Source organism: Siniperca chuatsi, linkage group LG1 (assembly GCF_020085105.1).
Source record: "Siniperca chuatsi isolate FFG_IHB_CAS linkage group LG1, ASM2008510v1, whole genome shotgun sequence".
Lineage (NCBI taxonomy): Eukaryota > Metazoa > Chordata > Actinopteri > Centrarchiformes > Sinipercidae > Siniperca > Siniperca chuatsi.
Genome location: NC_058042.1, coordinates 25,501,891 through 25,522,683, shown reverse-complemented (window position 1 = coordinate 25,522,683; position 20,793 = coordinate 25,501,891). Strand labels below are relative to the sequence as shown.

The following is a 20,793-nucleotide window of genomic DNA, read 5'->3' as shown; positions in this document are numbered from 1 at the left end:
GAAAGCACAGATTGCTTTGAATACTTGAATACTGGTGTGTGACTGGTGAGTCGTGCACTGGTGGGAAGCTCTGACATCATAGATATGGGAGTCAGCTGCTGAATAGCTTTGTATATACAAGCGTTGTGTCTGATAAACAGACTCAGAAGTAAAACACTAAGCAAACACAGGAGTGTGAATTTAGTGGCTTCTTGAATTTAAAAAAAAAAAAAACGTTTTTGGACACTAAAGACTGCTAAAGGCTCTGTGGAAGGTGGTAAAAACCCATTGAGAAAAAATGACTATGATTGTGGAAAATGGTCAGCAGTGACATAGGCTCTTTGTAGTAGAAGGGCTGAAATGTGAAAAAACTGTGGTATGGTCTCTTAAACAACCACATATTTAACGCCAAGCAATGTAAACTTAACCTCACATGCCATCTGAATCTCATGGGGTTCCTGTTCATTTCAAACTGAGCATATGTGTAGGAGGGTTACAGATGGCACACTTAAAGCCATCTTTTAATTACACTCAGCAATTTCATAGTGATTTTGAAAAAGCCTAGTACATGAGTGTGATATTGTGACTGACTTGGCATAAAAACATGACTCTCTTCAAAGCTTTCTCTCAGCATCTAGAGGTTGTATCAGTTCCCTGCAGTACATAGCATAACATATCTCTATTCACTGCTAATTCCATTCAGATTATTGATATAAGTTAATAAAAATACACATTTTTAACAATATTCTCAGTGGGACCAACATATAAAAGTCATTCTTTCTCACCATACCGCAGTGCAATAAATAACATACATTACAATGTAACAGTAAGAAACTGCAGGAGGAGGAACTGGTAAATAATAACGGTGAATATTGTTGCACTGAGTGACAAGTGAGTTCAAAAACCCACGGCGTTGGGGTTGACATGGTGGTTGGTGTTTGGCATACAGATGAAAATGTGTCAACAGGTAAGTAACCAGTCACAGTGAGATATTTTCCATGCAGTTATAAGTCTGAGATAAGCAGCATTAGCAGCATTCCATGGCATTAATATGGAGCAGATTATGGCAGTTATAATGTTAGACGAAAAACATGGTTCTGTGATCACTCGGAGGAGGAACATCTGTCGGCATATCCCACCTTTTTTCACACCTCATATCTATACACCACAAAAGCTATGTTTACTATAATGGCTTTGCAAGCACATAACAAATAACAGATTTTTACTGTGTGAGATTGATAGTTGAACATTGATAATTATCATTGTAGCACATCAAGTCTGACTGCATTGGTTATAGTTAGCTTTTTATGTAACTTAACAAAATACGTGGGTGTAAGTTTTTTTATCTTCAAATTCGTCTTATTACATAAAGTGAGCTATTTTTTTTTTATTTAGCAAATCATCACACAGCAAAATCTGTAATTTTAGCAACTGGTTTTGAAACACAAGATATAAATGTCAGCCTCTGCCTCAGAGCCTTTGGCTGTGAAGTTTAAAAGTGTTCAAACACAGCTAAGCCATCAAGAGACCAGAATTCATAATGCACGCAGACAGGGGCCAAAACCTCCGGGAATATGGGTTGCTAAAAGGAGATTTTAGGGAGGCTGTGCATCGTGAGCAGGGAGTCCTCATTCCTGATTTGAATGGCATAAACATGGCAAATATAATCCACCTTAATCGCTTCATTTTTCTGGTAGATGAAACCAAACTAGAGGCTGTGCACGGAGCTTACTTGAGCTGTGTGGTTTGTGTTTGGGTGTGTGTCCATGTATTTTAAGCAAGTATTGTTGTAAAGCATTTTTTGTTTGTTTTGTTTGGTCACAAACAAATAATGTTATATAATAAAAAATAGAGAATTTATATATTCCATTATAGATAGATAGAGATAACAGATGATTATAGATGCGGTTAACAACCATAGTGTCTTATTGGTTTGGTAAAGAAATAAATTCTACATTAAATAATAACTAGTAATTAATAACATATTTTAAACTTTAAGAAATGTGTTCTGGTAGCTATTATAAACTGATATCTATAGTACTTAGTAAACTAAAAGAAATAATTTGAAACATGAGTTAATATGTTCATATTTTTTAATTGCAACTGATATTTATACTCATAAGTGGATCGTGACGCATTGATAAACACTACTTTGGACCCCATTCAATGATTAATACATTTTTAGTCTGTCACCCTAACCCTTACTGTGTGATTGCCTGAAGTGCGGATAAAGTGTATATGCTGAGTTAAGAGGAAGAAAATGGAAGACCGAAACAGCATCACATCTGATGAACACCTTAAGACATTGAAGCCTAAAACAGATTTATCTATTAATATTTTTTTACACATTTGAGTAAATCTTACTTTGTTTGGCTAAGTAAATAAAAAGCAGGTTGTACCCTGAAGCTCTGTTTGTTTAGTCTGTAACTCTTGCCCACTTGGAGTGATTCATATCAGTGGGGTGACTGTTGTGGTTTTGTATTTTGCTTGTGTTAATGTTTTATTCCAAAATGAAAAGAAGATAAAGCCACATGAGTAGAGGTCAGACAGAACCTTTGGTGACTGGAAATGCCTTTGGGCTTTAGACATTTTGATCTTGCCACATTCTTATGATGTGATTTTGTCTGCCCCCTAAAGCACGGGCCATTTATTTTTTAAATGGAAAAGCTGATGTTATGTAGGGGATACTAGACAAACGTTAAACTAAAAATAACTAAGTTGAAATAAATGCATAAATTGGTATGTTGTTTTAAGTATGTTGACAAAATCAACAAAGGAATGAGTAAATTTACTCAGAATTAAGGAAATTAATACTTTATTTATTTCCCTGTTCCATATTTCTTTATTTCTGTGTTTTTTCATTCCTGTGTACTTTTGCATTTCTTTGTCCACATTAGATTTGATATTTTGGTATAACATTCAGACCCAGACTGCAGATGCTTAGGTGTAACCTCAATTGGCCACCAGAGGCCCTTGAGGGCCCTTGAAGTTTGTTTCGTACTCTTAACAGTCAAGTAGCTCTGTAATACCACAACTGTATTGGCCAGAATAGACTACAATGTTTGTTTTTTTTAGTAGATTACATTGAAAAACAAGGCTCATCCTGTATTAGAGAACTAGACATTTAAGTATTCATAACAGTAGGTGTTCTTATTGAATGGAGCAAGTACCAGTGTGTTTCAGAGTGGTCCTATTAGTATAATAAAGTGTTATGGGTGGTTTACACCCTTAATATTGCTTGGCTAGATGGGTCTACCTGCCCATCTACAGTGTATCTGCTTGAGTGACTCAGTCCAAAAAGTATCCAGTAAGTGCGGTTTGTTTGAGGCAGTAACATGGAATGCTTGAAAATGGTTATTGCACTACTTGTATATGGTAAGGGAGTCATAAAAATGAGCAATGCTTATTACACCAAACAACATTTTTTTGTTCATGAGAGTGTCCTGGCCAATGCAGGCGGCACAGTAACCTATTTGCGGCACAGTACTATGTTAAAGCTATGCACACGAGTGATCATAGTAAGAAGATTCTTGTTCATAGTCACATTTAGTACCATTATAGTTTGAGCAAACTAAAAAGTTCCAGTGAAGTACAAAGAAAGATTTCATTTACATTTCCTCACATCTCTATTCATTTACATATTTTTTTCTATTTATTTTCTCATTTTGATTGTATTTATTATTTCATGAATTAGAATATCACATATAATTTGAGGGTGTTAACATTTTTGTTTTAAATTATATGTCAGTTAAGAGTGTATTCAGCAAGCAGGGCCCACAGTTACCCAAATAATTGTGAAACTGAATCAAGGCATGCTAGTGGTTTGGGTTTGGATTTGAATATGTAAAATTACAATTTAATATTAAGGAATGTTCATCAGTCGTCTGAATTTGCTAACTTTTTTGCTAACATAGTCAAAGAAGATAACTTGATCTACTAAGCCCAAGTCTGAAGGTTTGATCTGGTTTGGGCTTTAATTGTTTTTCACTTCTTTCACTCACATGATTAGGGTGGGCTGTGACATTAGGACTGCCAACATACTGGTACAGGTGTGCATGTTTAATTAGGATCAGTTGAGAAACACACAAAATGTTTATTTATAAAAAAAAATCCTGATTGGGCTTTTAATATGATTAAATATTCTGGCTCTTCTGATATATATGCAATTTAATCCATGTCAAAATGTATCAAAACATTTGACTATCACCTGTGGAAACATGTCAGGCTTTATGGGTGCAACCTAATGAAAAGGAAAATGAATGGAGACAAGTTTTCATTTCACCATAACTGGTATAAAAATAAAATTAATTTACTGTGTTAATATCTCAACAAAAATCATAATGTTTTTGGATAGACTGTAGGCTCTAAAAACATAAAAATTGACAGAAAGAAAAAAAATCTCCAAAACCATGCAGGATCTCTCACTTACCACCCATTTAGATTATGTTGCCATTTGGAAAGAAGGGGGAAGGGGAAAAGAATAGTAACCAATTAAGTTATATAGTGGAACTGATATGGTTTATAGCTACAGGCTGATAACCCCACATGTTTATGAACACTGCCATTAGCACAGCACACAAATAGCCAACTCTTGGAAAGGTTAGCTGTGGGCCCTCTGTTGTTCACCTTATGTGCATGTATAAAGATCATATTTGAATGCATTTAATATGTGGCTTATATGTGACAATGTCCTTCCTTTCTCCTTTCCCCACACCAGTTGAGAGGCAAGGAGGCAAGTCCTGTAAACATCTCTGTAGCTTAAGATCTGATTCGCTGCTATGTTGATGACATTTGACCTTACAGCCATTGTACTTTTGGAAAAGGAAGTTACTGTATAATTTCTGTACTTGCTGAAATGTCTTATCTGACAGTTCAAAGCAAACCTTTATTTACCATTCTTAAAACTTTAACTCCAGTCTCAGTTTCAGGCCAGTATGTACAGTACCTAGGTAATGTAAAATATTGTAATACCTTTGTAGCAATGATCAGACGCCAGACAAAAAAACTTTAATATCTCAAGGGTTTTGAATTGCATTGTTGTAATTTGAACATAAATAATGTAATAACTACTTTCATAGTTTATTATTTATTAGTGCCTACTGTTAAGCAACATAGAAAAATATTTCTTACCATCAATAATGTCGTCTGGCCTCTTGCGTTTCTCGTACACAACGATGATGACTACTAGAATTATAATTTCTGCAAGCACACCCAGAAAAGGCCAAAGCGGTGCAAGGTGGCTGCGCACCCGTAATATAGTGGTCTCAGCAGTGTTTCCAATCACGTTAGTGGCATTGCATTCGTATATTCCAGGATCTGTGTTTATATCCAGGTTTAATATGTTGAGCTCTGTGTAGTTGTCTCTGTTAGTGATGAAGAAGCGTCCTGTGGAGTTGTCAATGTCCTGGAACACAATGACCATTTCTCAGTTAATTACATTGAAAACATGTAAAAAAAAAAAAAATTAATTTGGTAGATATAAAGCATGCCCTTTTATCTATCGTACCAACAGTATATATCTAGCTGTCTGTTTCTCTCTCTGACTCTCAGTTTTTATATTTATATACAGTGTATATATATATATATATATATATATATATATATACATTCCTGATTTCTTATTTTTTTGCATGTTTGTCAAACTTCAGTCCACAGTGCTGTAAAAGACTCATTGCAAGTTATCGCAAACGCTTGATTGCAGTTGTTGCTGCTAAGGGTGGGGCAATCACTATTTCACACAGGGCCATGTAGGTTTGGATTTTGTTTTCCCTTAATAACAGCTTTCATTTAAAAGCTGCATTTTGTGTTTACTTGTGTTATCTTTGACTAATATTTAAATTTGTTTGATGATCTGAAACATTTAAGTGTGACAAACACTTTTGCACACCACTGTATATATGTACATTTACCGTGTATGATGTTCCGTCCCCTTTACGCCATGTCCAGGTGGGATGTGGGTAACCAACAGACTTGCAGTAAAGCATTGCATTTTCCCCCTCATTTTTATTTTCACTTCGCTTGTGGCCAGTGATATCAGGTTTTGCTGGAAAGGTAAAATAAATAAATAAAATTGATCATTAGCTGAGTTGGCAGAAGTAAGACATTCAAAGGAACGTTTTAACTCCTACCAGATGGCATGAATAAGGAAAGCATGATTGGCTGTTCTGACTATGGTAATAATTTGTGTTATTCAGATGTCTATGTAAGAGAGAGGAGTGTAATTAAGATAGCAGGGTTGATTCACTGAAGCGGCTCAGTTTCCTTTGAAATGTTCATAACTTCAGCCTATTGCAGTCAATAAAAAGCATAGTTAGTGGGGTCTTTTAAGATATTTTTAAAAATGAAATGCATTGCATTGCATCATTTAGTCATGTCATTACTTCATTCAGTATCGCACACAGAGGTTACTGAATTTGTGTTTCCTAAATTTCTAGTCTATCCTTTTTTCCACCTGACTCCACCATTTACTCATAGGGTTTTTTTCCTTCTATCATTCCTTCTAAAAAAGCTAAAACATGATATGGGGGTATTGATCTTGTATTCTAAGGTAAATAGTCTAATAATCTACTACTGCACTTGCTAATATAGTTTTAACACCCAATTATTTTAACATGTAGCACTAATTATTTTGTTAGCTTTCAAAAATTACAGCTCCAGTGAGTCTTTGACACACCGGTAGGTATGCTGTCAAAACCTCATGGAGGCTGTAGTTGTTGAATGCTTACAAAATAACTTTGTCATGACTTTAGTAGATACCTGGTTAGCTGAAAATATAGACAAAATAACCCAGTATGACTTTTCAGCATATCAGAAAGATTGATGAAAGAAACCTTATATGTAAAACTGCATTGTGAAACAGAATATAATAGAACAGAGGCTTGCCCAGAAGTAGGGGTGGACTACAGCGCTCAAGTGTGCAGTTATTTTGTGAGCATGTACACCCCCACCACCAAACTCCAGCAATGGGGAATATCACTCTGGAAGAGATAAAAGCATTTCAATACAATTCATAATGAGGTCATGGAAGAGGGGGTCAGTATGATATGACAGCCTCCAGATGTTCCCACTCAAAATAATTCCACAGAGAATTCCAGAGATTTTGTGTCAAAGGAAAACGGTGTGAATTGGCCCTGATTTATGAATTAACTGATAATAAAAATGCAACACAAAACGTTATGAATTTAATAAATTCAGGCATATGTCATAAAGCACTGCAACAGATGCCAAGTCAAACTGATCCATCAATAGAACAGAGTTTTTCCCAAAGGTGAGACACAGACTCTCCATGTAACTCTGCACAGCATCAGGAAGATAACTGTTCCTGCTTTTCCACTAATCCTCAAAATTACAATAATTCCTTCCATGCAATTAAGCAGGATAAGGGAGAGGCCTGGAGTGAGCATTTTTCAGCTGCGCATGGATAATGGAGCAGGAGGGGTCTGAGCTCTTTGGTGACATCACCCCACTCTAATTATGGTGCACACGTGCTCCCCGAGCAGGGGAGTGGCCAAGCTCATTTGTGCCTTATCCTGGCTGTATTATGTCAGTGACTGACAGCACAGAGACAGCCCTCAGAGTGGCGCTAAAACAGGCAGAAACCTCCATTTCACACCCCTGACTACGATTACTGTGATTATTAATCTGTGTGGACTAGACAGAGGTAAAGTGACGTATGAATGTGATGTGAGAAGGAGCAAGGTGAAAGCTGTCAGAAAGAATAGAAAAAAGCTGATTAAGATGACGCTAGATGTTAAAGAGCCATTCAGTCAAATCCTTTGTTAGTTGCTTTCCACATTTTATGTTTAAGTACCTATATGTTTTGAAAATTTGTGTAAAATTGTATAAACTTGGACAATCAATTTTTTTCTTGAGGAAAAAGAGAAATTATCAGTATGCACATTAAAACATTTTCATAGAGAAATGTGCTTAACAGTTACTAAAATTTGAGAAATATGAGGTACCAAATATGTATCTGTGGTAAGCTTAGTATCACAGACAATAAACTCCACTCCTGCCACAGAGATGGCTGGGTCCGGATTCAGAGCCTTAATCCTACCACATCACAGAACCCTCCATCTGTTGCCTCTGAGCTGAGTCCTGCAAGGATGAGTGTGCCAAGGACACTGTAGGCGAGGGATCTCAGTGAACTGCTGCCAGAAGCGCAGTGCAAAGCTGGCTAGCATAACAGTGGGCTTGCTACCTGGGTCACAAAAAATCTCTAAACACCTCTAGAAAATCACTAAGCATTTAAGAACAGTAGAAAATGCTTTGTTTAGATCCAGCAATGGTACCTACTGTTAATGTCACAACATTCGGTTATTTTAATATTTTGTGGACATAGAATGTAGGCCTATTTAAATAACAAAATCCTGCATCATCAGTTTAGTTAAAAGACTGACTTTTACTCCAGGGGACAGATAGCAAGCCTCAACAGTCATAGGCCTGCAGTGTAGTGATGGGTAAGACACTTCAGTTTGAATGGCGATGAGTCCCATCATCTCACAATCCAGTAAAAGCAGAACACACACGGTCATCACCCATGTTATGCAATCAGGCAGTGCTTTAAGACAGCCGCGGAAATAAGAGGCAGGGCATGCTCAGTATGCACCATAGCCATGCCACAGCAAATTGGCTTAAGCACTACACACAGTCAAGCTTCTCTTGAAAAGGGTTTCACTTGCCCTTACTCAGAGAAGATTCCTTATTCAAGTTGATGGCTTCGCTGTCAGCTTGAATGAAACCAACACAGTAGTTCTTTGGTTAGGTTTTCTAGCTATTACATAGACCATCCTAGTTCACTTTCTCTCCTTAAACCACTATTAGTTCTATTAAATCAAGAAGTAATTTACAACCCTTAAATCATCAGTTTAATTGAAGTGTATTTAAAAGTGAATAAGGCCTCTTAAGGATGCCTCCTAGTGGGCTTTGTGTTTGCATGTTTTAGTAAGCATGTGCAGTGCCTGTCCATCTTGCTAGACTATTGTCTCAGTGAAAGCCAAGAGTGACAACAGCCTCAGGGTTGCCCGTCATCACCACTGCACTGGATGAATTCAAACATCTTTGTCAACAAGGACTCTCTTCACACAGCTTTGGGTGGTTAACTTTTCTAGGATACCTTTTCTCAGTAGAAAACCACAGATGAAGTACTCTGTAGTAAAAGCTCAAGTATAGCCAGGGCTTTTTTCAGAATTTTAATACATCATGGAGGAAATCAATTGGCAGATATTGGCATTTTTTGACAAAGTGATATTTGTGTCATTCATGTAACATAGGTTCAGTTGTTACTATGTCACAGATAAATCTTACCTTTTACTTCAATTGTAGCATTTGCATTTGGTGCCATGTCAAATGTGTAAACACACATGTATTCCCCAGAATCATCTGCCCGTGGTTTAGCGATTCTACAACAAAATACAAAACACCAACTTATTCCATATCTTTAATTTAACAGTCACTTACACTGTAAGTAGTCAAGTTACTAAAGTCAACTAAGTTTAACTCTAGTAATTAGTTTGGACTACAGCAGTGAAAGCTTGAGGGGCCTACAATGCCATGGGAGACAAAAATGTTGGCATTATGCTGTTATATTACGGAACAGCAGCTCTGGATTCTGCAGAGAAGGGCACCACAGGCATTTTAGCTGTAATCTTCAGAGTATCACTGATGTAATGTGACAAGGAAGTGACCAATTGGTCTTATCTTGTGGCTAGGCAGAGTCTGTGGTATGTCTATGGGGGCGACAGTAGCTTTGTGCTCCAATGGTTATAATGTGTGACAGGAACTAACAACTAGTTGGTACTTTAGGCAATGATAGTTTTTCTTCTAGTTAGATGCATAGGTGTAGTTCAATATTTGGCTTAAGGCAGTGATATGCAGCATAATTTTTTGAGAATCAAATGGGTGAGAAAGCCAGGAGTTACTTCAGCATTGGTCTCAATCAATGGCGGTCTGGAGGTATTTTAAAAAATAGGGTACCAAATTCAGCAGTGTTCTTAACAAGCTCTACATCACTTATAACTATTTCAGTATATCACTGATTACTTAAAACAAAAAAAGCTATAAACTCTACACCTCTAATTTTTTACTTTTACGTTTTTTTTAATTACAGTGCACACTGATATTTATAGTGGCTTGCTAGTAAACCTAGCAGCATAATGTAATGAAATGTGCTATACATATAAACTTGTCTAAAGTGCACCGTGAGATTTGTATAGCCGTCAAATGCACACTGTCACCCACAAGAACAAGGTGCTAGAAGTATTGTATGCTTCTTGCAATCGAGAGCTGTGTTTTCATGATAAAGAACACAACCCTCTCTCTCTCAAAGCATTTTCCATCAGAATTTAGAAAAATATGTGTTTATTAATTGCCTCAGTAACTGCTTGAAGATGACCTAGCTTTGATGAGTTGTTGTGTCTATGGGAAATCCGCAAAACATGCACATTGACTACTTATTATAGAATAGAAAATGTCTGCTATACTGTGGTCTGACCTATTTACAAGCAAGTACTGACAGTTAGTTAGCCAAGCAGAACCACAAACCTGAGTTGTCATTTCTGAAAATGTGAGGAACATTTCTAACTTAGAGCTGTATCAGTATACTGCCTTTGTCACAGCAAGGTCCTGCTATCCAACAATTTTCTGACAAGAATTTCTCCAGACCCCCACTTTTTGAAACTGAGATGTGACTGATCATTACCTCAGCATTGTTTTTTGCTGGCATAGCCACTTCCATTTTACGTGAAACATTATGATAAATTGTAGATAAATTCTCATTCACTTTCCATTGCTGGGAGCACCCTTTGTCCATGTTGTCCTCTCTCCTAAAATATGTCCTACTTATTACATAGAAGCGAAGCTGTTTGTCACCTGTATACTGTGTTCCTCTGCTCTGTCCGTGTATTGAGGATCTCCTGTCCATTCTTCATCCAGAAGCTTTCTTTGTGGGGGGTGTGGGCAGTGGTGAGGTTACACTGCAGGGTAACAGGTTTGCTAGAGGTGTCCGCTGACAGGATGGTCTGATCAGAGGCATTGATCTTTGGTTCTGGAAGACAGAGACAGTCAACCCTTATCACAGAACTGGGGCTCAACGCTGTTTTAATGCTTCCTCCCATGCTGTAGTAGCTGTAGGCTGTATGCTGTTTTTATATGATCTGTGTAGGAGGGTGTCTATGAAGTGAAGACAAAAGTGCACACAATAAATAAACAAAAGACATAATAAGTACATGAAACAGTTGGAATGCCTTGCATCAACCATTTATCTTTAGATTAAAAAAATAGTAATTAAGTAGTATTTTTGGATGAAACTTAGCATGTGAATGCTTAATGTGTCTGATGAACTACAGTAATACACTTAAATGCTACATCAACATTAAGTACAAGCACAAGAGAAACTGCTAACAAAACGTCTCTGATATTTAGACAAACACAAAAGATGAATCTGATTGATTAGACCTCTCTCACACCTATCTCTTGTCATTGCAATACATTTATGAATGATTTTCTGAATACTCTTAATGTACAGCCACACAGTCTCCAGGAGGAGGTCAAATAGAAGATATAGATATAGAAGAGCATATAAATGTCATCAGTATATAGAAGTTTAAAAAAAGCCACGTACTTCGAGATCTGGGCTGAAGATTTATATAACAATGAACAGTCCTTTGACATTTTACATTACTGCTGAATGACTACCTAAATTACTTCATTCTCTAAATTGCTAATCACACTGGTTACTAAACAATACCAGGGTCCATTTCTCAAGGACTTTCAGGGAAGCAGGAGATGTCATCTGAGAGCTAGGTGCCCTTTGCTTTGCCTGGTATAGTGAACAGGAAGCCTGCCCCCCATGGCAACGATGGAGCCCCCGAGGGGAGGAGCAGAGAGTAGAAGCATCATAAGCTTACTACTGCTGCCAGGAAAGGAGGGGAAAGGAGGGCTACTGTGGCTGGCAAGTGACTTCCATTAGCATTCATGGCACCTTCTTAGCAAAGGGGATATCTCTCCCCTCCCCCCTTACACCTCTCTCTCCCCCACCAAGCAGAACCACATATACTATTAATAGTATCTTCGAGACATGCATACACACACAACATGAGGTACATAAATTAACATTTAGCAAACACGGCACAGTGGTCCACAGGGATTTTAACCAGAAGGTTGTTTGTAGGACACCTTGTCACAACTTAACATGTGGTAACTGCTGGACAATGTATCGCCATATCAGAATGTAACCAAAAATAAAATGTTGCTCTAAATGAGTCAAGATGTAGTGAAACCTGACCCCCACCCCCCTTTCCTCTTGCTGGTACTCTAATGCAGTGCTGCATTTATATTGATATTGTATCCAATTAATTGGCAGATGTTTTATGAGGGGTGTAACTTTTTTAAATTATTGCATTATCAGCACAAATTTTCTTCTTTAAATCATCTGATCATTCATTAAAGTACCAGTTTTGATTGAATGTCAAGTAGAGCTGCATTCTGTTATATTTTACCAAGATTTATTAAATACATAGCTGAAACATAGTAATATATATATATATATATATATATATATATATATATATATATATATATATATATATATATGAATATTATATCATGGTAAAAGACAATGCAGGCCATGATATTGTATCACTTTACAATAGAAAAAGTACATTGCCAGAGAGATGTCCCAGTAACTGTGCTGGCACAGAGAGAATAGTGGGCCTCCTGAGCACGTGGTTGAGCTAAATGGTTTGAACCACTCATTCTTACTAATTCAATTTCCAATACATTCTTGTGTCTAATTTAGAACAGCACACATTTCTGTTACTTTGCAATACAAACAGTAGAACATCTCATACCATTGTAACTGTTTTAAAAAGCAAAGTCTCACAAACGTGCTTACTTTAAAATAGCTACTTTGCTTTCAAGTGTACAGTATGTCTGCACTTAAAATCCACTGAGATGTATGTAATTAGTTAAAGTGGTACTACATACAAAATCTATGTGTATGTACTTTAGCATGAAACACTCACCCCTTGTAGGCTTGAAAAGTGGCTCAAAAAGATTTGAGGTTTAGTTTTTCACAGAGAAACCAGCTGTGTTCAGCTTAAATTCATGTGGGCCATGATGAATTCCAAAGGTGAAAAGTTTTTCATGCTGGAAAAATGGAAAATCATCCACAGAAACCTCGCAAGCCACTCCAGCACCATAATCCACTTCTCTGATGTCCAGAGTTTCAAGAAGGGTGATGAAAAGCAAGTGCAACCCAGAAGCACTGTATTTAGCCATATTTTGGTGGAACAATCAAGAATGATGCAGGAATGGTTAGAGAAGTTTCTAGAGACGGTTTGCTACTTTTTCTGAAAACATGAAATTTTTTTGACCGTTGGAATCAATTGTAATTGACATGAATTAAAGCTGACCACAGCAGCTGTTCTTTGTTAAAGCAATAGTAAGACATTTTATAATATGGGAAATATGCTCATTTGCTTTCTTGCTGGGAGTTAGATGAGAGAAGCAATACCACTCTTGTTTCTGTACACTAAATATGAAGCTACAGCCAGCAGCCTAGCAGCTTAGCTTAGCAAAAAGACTGGTAAGAGGGGAAAACAGCTAGACTGGCTTTAGGAAGTCACTGCTCCCGGCCAAGAAATAGTCTCTTAACCCACAGAGAAATCACAACGTGTCGTTTTTACACTAAGGTTTTTGTACGTTTAACAAACAAGATATAACATGTTAATTAAAGAGCTTCAGAGGTGGTGATTTTTACCCTTGGACAGAGCTAGGCTAGCTGTTTCCGCCTGTTTCCAGTCTTTATGCTAAGCTAAGCTAACTGGCGGTTGGCTGTAGCTTCATATTTACCATATAGACATGAGCGTGGTATTGATGTTCATGCTCATCTAGAACAAAGCTAAGCAAATAAGTGTTTTTTTCCCTAAAATGTCTAACTGTTCCTTTAATGAGAAAACTACAGTGTTTTTGAGAGTTTCATACTCAAAAGATAGATTTGGGTAGAGCATCACTTTAAGCATGTTAACAAGATGTTTCTCCAGTAGATTTTATCCATGCATGCATGTTTTTTGCTTTTTGTTTGTTTGTTTGTTTTGGGTTTTTTTGGGGGGGGAATTCAACATCAAAATTGCTTTTACTTAAAAATCCAAATGCCAAAAAGAGTATTGATTAAAAAGCTTTGTAATGGGAATAAATTAATATTAATCAGTATAAATATACTGATTCTGGGTATATCGATTTAGAGTGATTCACATTCACAAACTAAATTAAGCAAAAGGCCAAAACAAGACAATCAGATTTCAGCATGTTTCCCCAGCTACAAACTATACATTCATATCAATGGGCTATTATGTATAGCCTGTTATATACATGTAATAACTTGGAAATTACATGTATATGCAAAGAACATTTACTCCTCAGTAATGACAGAATATATTTAGTGAGGACTTGAATTGCAGGAAAGTAGGAAACAAGTAAATGTGAGAAGTGAACAGCTGTTGTCCTTTACATTTCTTATAATAGCTTAAATTGCATCAGCCCTACACCTAATCAAATAGTGCTCACACAGAAATCAAAATTTGTCAGTCCAATCAGAAGAGCTAGCAAGGATCAAACTCCTCTAAGCTTGTCAGAGAGCTTCACTATGACTAACAACATTCCACATCTCCCTGTGCTCCAGTGGGCAGAGCACTGAAGCATGATTAGAAGGGTCCAGTTGAAATTCAGTTTGTTTGAATGTTTGTGTGCATAGAGCAGAGGGTTATAGGATATAATGTCATTACTGATTCACACTTGCATGCTTAATGGCTGAGAAGGCACAAGGTTACACAGTGCACAGGCAAGTCCAGAGAGACTGTTTTGTAGAAGTGAAATCTCTGTCTCATCTGAACAAGAAATTAGACACTCAAGGCCCTCACGTGGTCTTATCCTTTATTGGATTACCACATACAAATTTAAAAAGCAGAAAATGTTTGCTTTTATCAAGAAAGAGCTGAGCGCAGGAATCACTCTTTTACACCTTAACGGATCCCTCCTTGTGTCTTCTTACAGTCCCTTTTACACTGTGCCCAGAGTGAGAAAGCCAAATCAAAAGCACCATTACTTCAAAGCACCACTAGGTTTCCGCCGGATTTAGCAGGCAGGGCTTTGAAGTAAATAAAACAATCCACGTCAGAGACACAACATAATGTTAAGGGAATAAGTATCACAAATAAATCCAGGAATAGGAAATGGGTGAAATTAGGATACAGAGAAAAAGATAATGATCAGAATATTGTAAAAGGACACATGAAACAGTAAGAACAAAGGTTTGGTGTGGGAGGAAAGAGGGAAATGTAGATAGAGGCTGGGTAAAGTTCCTGGGTTTGTGGTCATTTACAACAATATGCTCAAGGGATTTTGGAAGACAGGGAGTTTACTGAGTTCAGTGTAAGAGAACATAAATATTTACCAGACCAAATTAAGAAACAAAATTTAATATTAATGAAAACAAAACACAAAAGGCAAACACTGGCATAAGGGATTTACACAATTAGAATATGTTTTTCTATTAATACTTGTAAAAAGCAACTTATAAAAATGAATAAATAACGTGATTGGTGTTTGTTTTATTTTGGCTTGGCCAGTGACTGCTGTGGTGAGGGTGGGCTCTTGAGAGGTTTTTACGGGTTGGAGTGGTTGGGACAGGGGATTGGTAGTTCGTTCACCATCTAGGTACTACAGGACATAGACCACTCACTCTGTAGCACCGAAATGGTGGCCTGGGCGCGGATCCAGGTGATGGCAGGGTTTTGTCGGAGGTCATTGCGCCTGGGGTCGTTGCTGGCCCGGCACTCATACGTCCCAGAGTCCTCCAGTGTGAGGCGCGTGATGCCGAGCACACTGACCCCATTGGTGCCGTAGGCCGTGTTGATGGATACCCGCCGCTTGCGGGCTCCGTCCCACAGCTGCTTGAAGGAGTCAGCTCGGTTGATCTCAGCATACCACCACTGGATCTCTGGAGTGGGGTTACCAACCACGTCGCAGTACAGCTCAAAGGTGTCCCCCGTAAGCTTAGTCTCAGACATTGGCGACTTCACAAACCCAGCTGGAGAGGAAAAGTGTATCGGTATGGCAAGGAAGGAAAGGGTAGAAGAGGGTTAGAGCAGTAGAAAGGTGTGGAAAGGCCAAGGGATGGAGAAAGAAATTAAATAGGATCAGAGTATATACAAACAAAAGAGAAGATGCTTAAAGGCAAATTAAAAATTAAAAAGCAAGCCTCAAATCATTGATAGGTGGAAAAATAAAAGGTTAATGATTGTCTAAATCCAGTCTGTTTAACGTCAGGGTTCCCTGGCCCACTAAGGCCATACAACTGTCAGACAAAGTCATAGTCAACCAGTCCAGTCCATGCCAGCAAGTACCGCTGGTATCTTGTGTATTTTCTTTTCTTTTTCCCTTTGTCTCTTTCTCTCTCACATTTAACCTTATGAAGATGAGTGCAGCAGGATTTTTGAAGTGTACCTTTTATGTGCTTATGCTTGAGCAAACACTGTAAGCATTAGTTACAGTACATTGACTGCAGTAAATGTAAAGTATACCTTACCTTAACATTTTACAAAACACTAAATATATGGTGAAGGGGAGAACTATTTGCACATTCTCACTGAGTTTAATCAGTTCCCTTAAATGTTACAAGCGTGCCATACATTTGTCAGTCCTGAATAAGAACACTGCATAGAAAATCGTGATTCGTCAAAATCAGTGGAAATGTTCCCCTTGAGCTTAAGTCTAACTGACACCACTCTGTCAGGGGAATGAATGTCCCTTAAAGCTGAAGTAGCAATATTATTTCATTACAATTTCAGTTGAAATACCTAATTTTGATCATTTCATGTCACTAACAATTTTTAATTAAAGGGTTCCTTTATTTAAAAATGTGTGTCTGTGGGCGCCCGGCCGTTTGTATTTAGTTTTTTTTTTAACTGGACCCGATCTGAATCAAACAACCAATCAGGCTTAGCTAGCACGTAACTAGCACAGCGACTCTGTACAAACAAGGGTCATCCGGTTTCTACGTGTCTTGGTTCCTCCTTACACGTGCTTACGGTGCTTGTGAACTGGTGTGTGTTAGTACTTGTGGTTCAGCGGGGCACTGACCACATTCAGCTTTGCCCTTATCCTCTCTCTACATGGTTCTGCTCCCTTCCTCTCTGCTAGGCTTAGCGGATACATTTCCAATACCTCCTTTGCCTACAATAGCATACAGTAGGCAACAAAGCAAGCCAAAAGGAAGACCTTGGAGGAGAAGAGAGAGAAGAAGAAAGCGCTTAATTAAAAACAGAGAGCCGAGGCAAACAACAGGATAGCCACGGAAACGTTCGTTATCTTATTTTTGCTAAGTTAGCTTAATTTAGTTGGCTTGGTTAGAGATCAACATTGCACAGATGACTTGATAGGACAGATAGGACAACCTCTGCATCGCTCTTCAGCCCCTTACACTCCCACAGCGAGGCTAACAGCAGGCTAGCCATGGAAACTAATTACCTTGCAACAAACATTCCGCTTCTGCTCTCGGCGTCATGAAAATGTTTTTATTTAGCGCTTTCTTTTTCTCTGTCTTCTCCTCAAATGTATTCCTTCTTTTGGCTTGATTTGTAGCCTGCTACCTTGTGGTAACATAACATAACATGCCTCTCGACATGGCTCTGGAAGGGAGGAACCAAGACACGTAGAAACCGAACGACCCTTGTTTGTACAGGGTCGCTGTGATTGGCTAGTTACGTGCTAGCTAAGCCTGATTGGTTGTCTGATTCAGACCGAGTCCAGTTAAAAAAAAAAAAAAACTAAATACAAAGGGGCGGGCGCCCACAGACACACATTTTTTTAAAGTATCCCTTCAATTAAATATTGTTAGTGACATGGTTAAAATTATGTATTTCAACCAAAATTACAATGAAATAAGCTACTTCAGCTTTAAAGGTACAATGTGTAATTCCTGGCTGCATATTTCAAACAGGGGGCAGCATTTCTACTTCTTCATCCTCTCATGTTGGACTGAGGGCAGACTGGACACTACAGTGACTCACACAAGTGGTATTACAACAAAGGATGGGCTGTGGCTAGCTGGTTAGCACGCTAACTTCAGTAGATATCTCTCTAACACAATACATAGATATCTTTGACATAACATAAGAACTTACTTCTTCACATTCTGTTGATAATGTTCATTTTTTGAATGTTTTAAACTAAAATTCTGTCCATATCTTACACATTGTACCTTTAAGAGTTATTAAACCTGCTGAAATTTAAAGGTACAATAATGTGGATTCCTGGGCATGAGCGTCTTCAGTCATACAATTATCAGGTTATTGCCTCCACCAAAGATGTTGTTTGTTAGTTAGAGGAATATCTTGAAAGATGGGCCACAGGCAAAGGAACAAATAATTTGTTTTTGGTTCTGAAAATGCCATAATGTGGCCATTTATAAAGCAGTTGTTTTTTTATTTTGCAAAAATTATATTTTGCCAGTCCTACACATTTGTCTCAGTCTTCACCAAATCTGGTAAATACTCTACTTTAAGCTTGTATGAGTTTTCCATTAATTTTGTGATATGCTACACCAATTTCCATCAATAAAGTATTAATAAAGTAATATTCCATCAATCCATTTTCTAAACCCACTTATCCTGTTCAGAATCACAGGGTGCTAGAGTCTATCCCAGCACACATGCGTTAAGAGGTAGGGTATGCCCTGGACATGTCACCAGTCTGTCACAAGGCTAACACCTACAGACAGACAAACATTCACACTCACATTCACACCTACGGGCAATTTAGAGGCACCAGTTCACATAACCTGCATGCCATTGGACTGTGGTAGGAAAGTCCTGAAGGAAATCCATGCAGACACAGATTCAAACCCATGGTCTTCTTATTTCCCTATAATAGCATGTTAAATAACCATGTTTTTTAAAAACATGCTGAATGAAAATGCTCACATCAGTCTGCATTCATGTTTTTTTACTTGCACAATAATTAATATGTTTAAATACTGATGCCAATTCTCATGGTTTATCTTTTTTCTCAAAGCGTGCCTATTAAAAGCAATTCACAGCAATCGTCACAAATGTATGTATGTATAAACCTAATCTCTTCATCCATATCAGCTCTTGCTGGTAACGCCAGAAATTAGGTCAGCCAGCTTTCATTTTGGATAAGCTGGACTTTAAGAGAAGGTTTTCAAAATTCACATATGGTCACACCAGAATAGGATAGTTCAACCAGCTTCTCCATAAACACTGAATGACTGACATTTTGGAATCACACACAGTTGATTTGTGCTTTTAAACCCAATACATTACGCCACTGGCATTTAATCTTAGGGAGTTGGACAAACAGCCCCAATTTTTTTTTTACTACCTTAATGCCATGTGGAATAGGAAACACATTTCAAATCTGAAATGCAGTGGAATTCATAATAAAATGTGATCCATGAACATTATTACCACACTGTGAGTGTACCATGCTGTGTCTGTGCCTGATTCATGACCCTGTTTCACATCAGTAGTTAGCCCAACAATACACTGCCAGCCTTAATGAACCTCATCTAATGACAAATCACCTGGACCACAGACACTGTTCTCTGCTGCCCCTGCAGCCTGTCAGCTGTAAACCACATGTGCTTAAATAAATCAGAAAAAAAACACTGCTTTAACTCTGCCCTGAATTGTTGTAGAGGAAATGGAAACAAAGAGCCTGTGGTCTCTTGAGTGTTAGACTGTGTGTTGTGTCTAAATACAACAGCTTACAGGCCCTCCCAGATCTGTCTGCCCTGCTCAAAGTAATGTATCATAAGTACATGAACAGATAAGCCTGTGAAAGCCTGAGGAAGGAGTGTAAACAACTACAGTATTCAGCTCACCCCCGCAATGAAGCCAGTTACATTTCATTTAAATAATTTTATTTAAAGTTCAACTGCCAGGTGAAAATAAATACCATTCACAAGGTTTACATGGTTTATAGTCCTTTTCCATAATGCTATAATGCACAGTGTTTCCAAAGCTTGAGAACATTATTCTCTGTGCACTGGACTCAAACAGGCTGTCGAAGTACAGCCAAAAAATTTCACATATTTAACAATATATCAATTGTAGTTAGTACCATGGTAACGAGTCTGTTGCCCAACACCGGTTTGTGACTCACAGCCATATGAAAACAAATTAGATGATAGGAAAGAAAAATTGTGAAGAGAATTTAGCTAATACATTTTTTAAAAATCGCAGTCTTCCTGCTAGGAGACGTGTCTGAGGATATTTGGTGCTTACAACTTGTGTTTGCAATGCCTAGAGATATGCAGAGCAATTAGCATTTGTTTCTTTTCTCTGGAAACATCTGGGCCCATCAAGCTCATCACATAATCCCAGAGGGTGAATCCAAGCCTATCTGCCTACACTGTTAAAGCAATATTTCAGTTTGACAGAACATTTACTATGGCATTCTCTACTATGATTATGGGTATGACAGTAAATTGGCTTGGCACATGGCACAGATAACTATTGTCAGCCATGCATAAAGGATCATAATCACTGTATAGTATCTGCTTTAAAAAAGTAATGAATGTCCTCCAAGGTGATGGCAAATTAAATCAGAAAAAGGAACAGATGACTTAATTTAAATTCAGGCTCAGGGAGGCTCTGTGGAGAAATATGCACAGAGCAAACTACAGACAACACTCGTCCAATGAGCAGACCAATTTTCGTGTTGTTTAAACAAGGAGCTTACACTGGCAGTGAAAACAAAACACAAAGCAGCCGGCCAGTACACATTCATTTT

The 20,793-nt window shown here is 37.9% G+C and overlaps 1 protein-coding gene across 3 annotated transcripts in view; it reads right to left on the bottom strand.

Annotated features, from left to right (window-relative positions):
* nptnb (neuroplastin b) overlaps window positions 1-20,793 on the bottom strand; it is a 29,997-nt gene that overhangs the window by 1,686 nt on the left and 7,518 nt on the right. For 2 of the 3 annotated variants that reach the window (XM_044207694.1, XM_044207685.1), the window contains exons 2-6: window positions 15,719-16,066; window positions 10,849-11,023; window positions 9,286-9,380; window positions 5,889-6,022; window positions 5,110-5,383 (exon numbers count right to left, since the gene is read on the bottom strand). In XM_044207694.1, the coding sequence (XP_044063629.1) occupies window positions 5,110-5,383; window positions 5,889-6,022; window positions 9,286-9,380; window positions 10,849-11,023; window positions 15,719-16,066 (1,026 nt within the window). The remainder of the gene's footprint in view (window positions 1-5,109; window positions 5,384-5,888; window positions 6,023-9,285; window positions 9,381-10,848; window positions 11,024-15,718; window positions 16,067-20,793) is intronic. The other variant, XM_044207703.1, reaches the window with a different exon arrangement.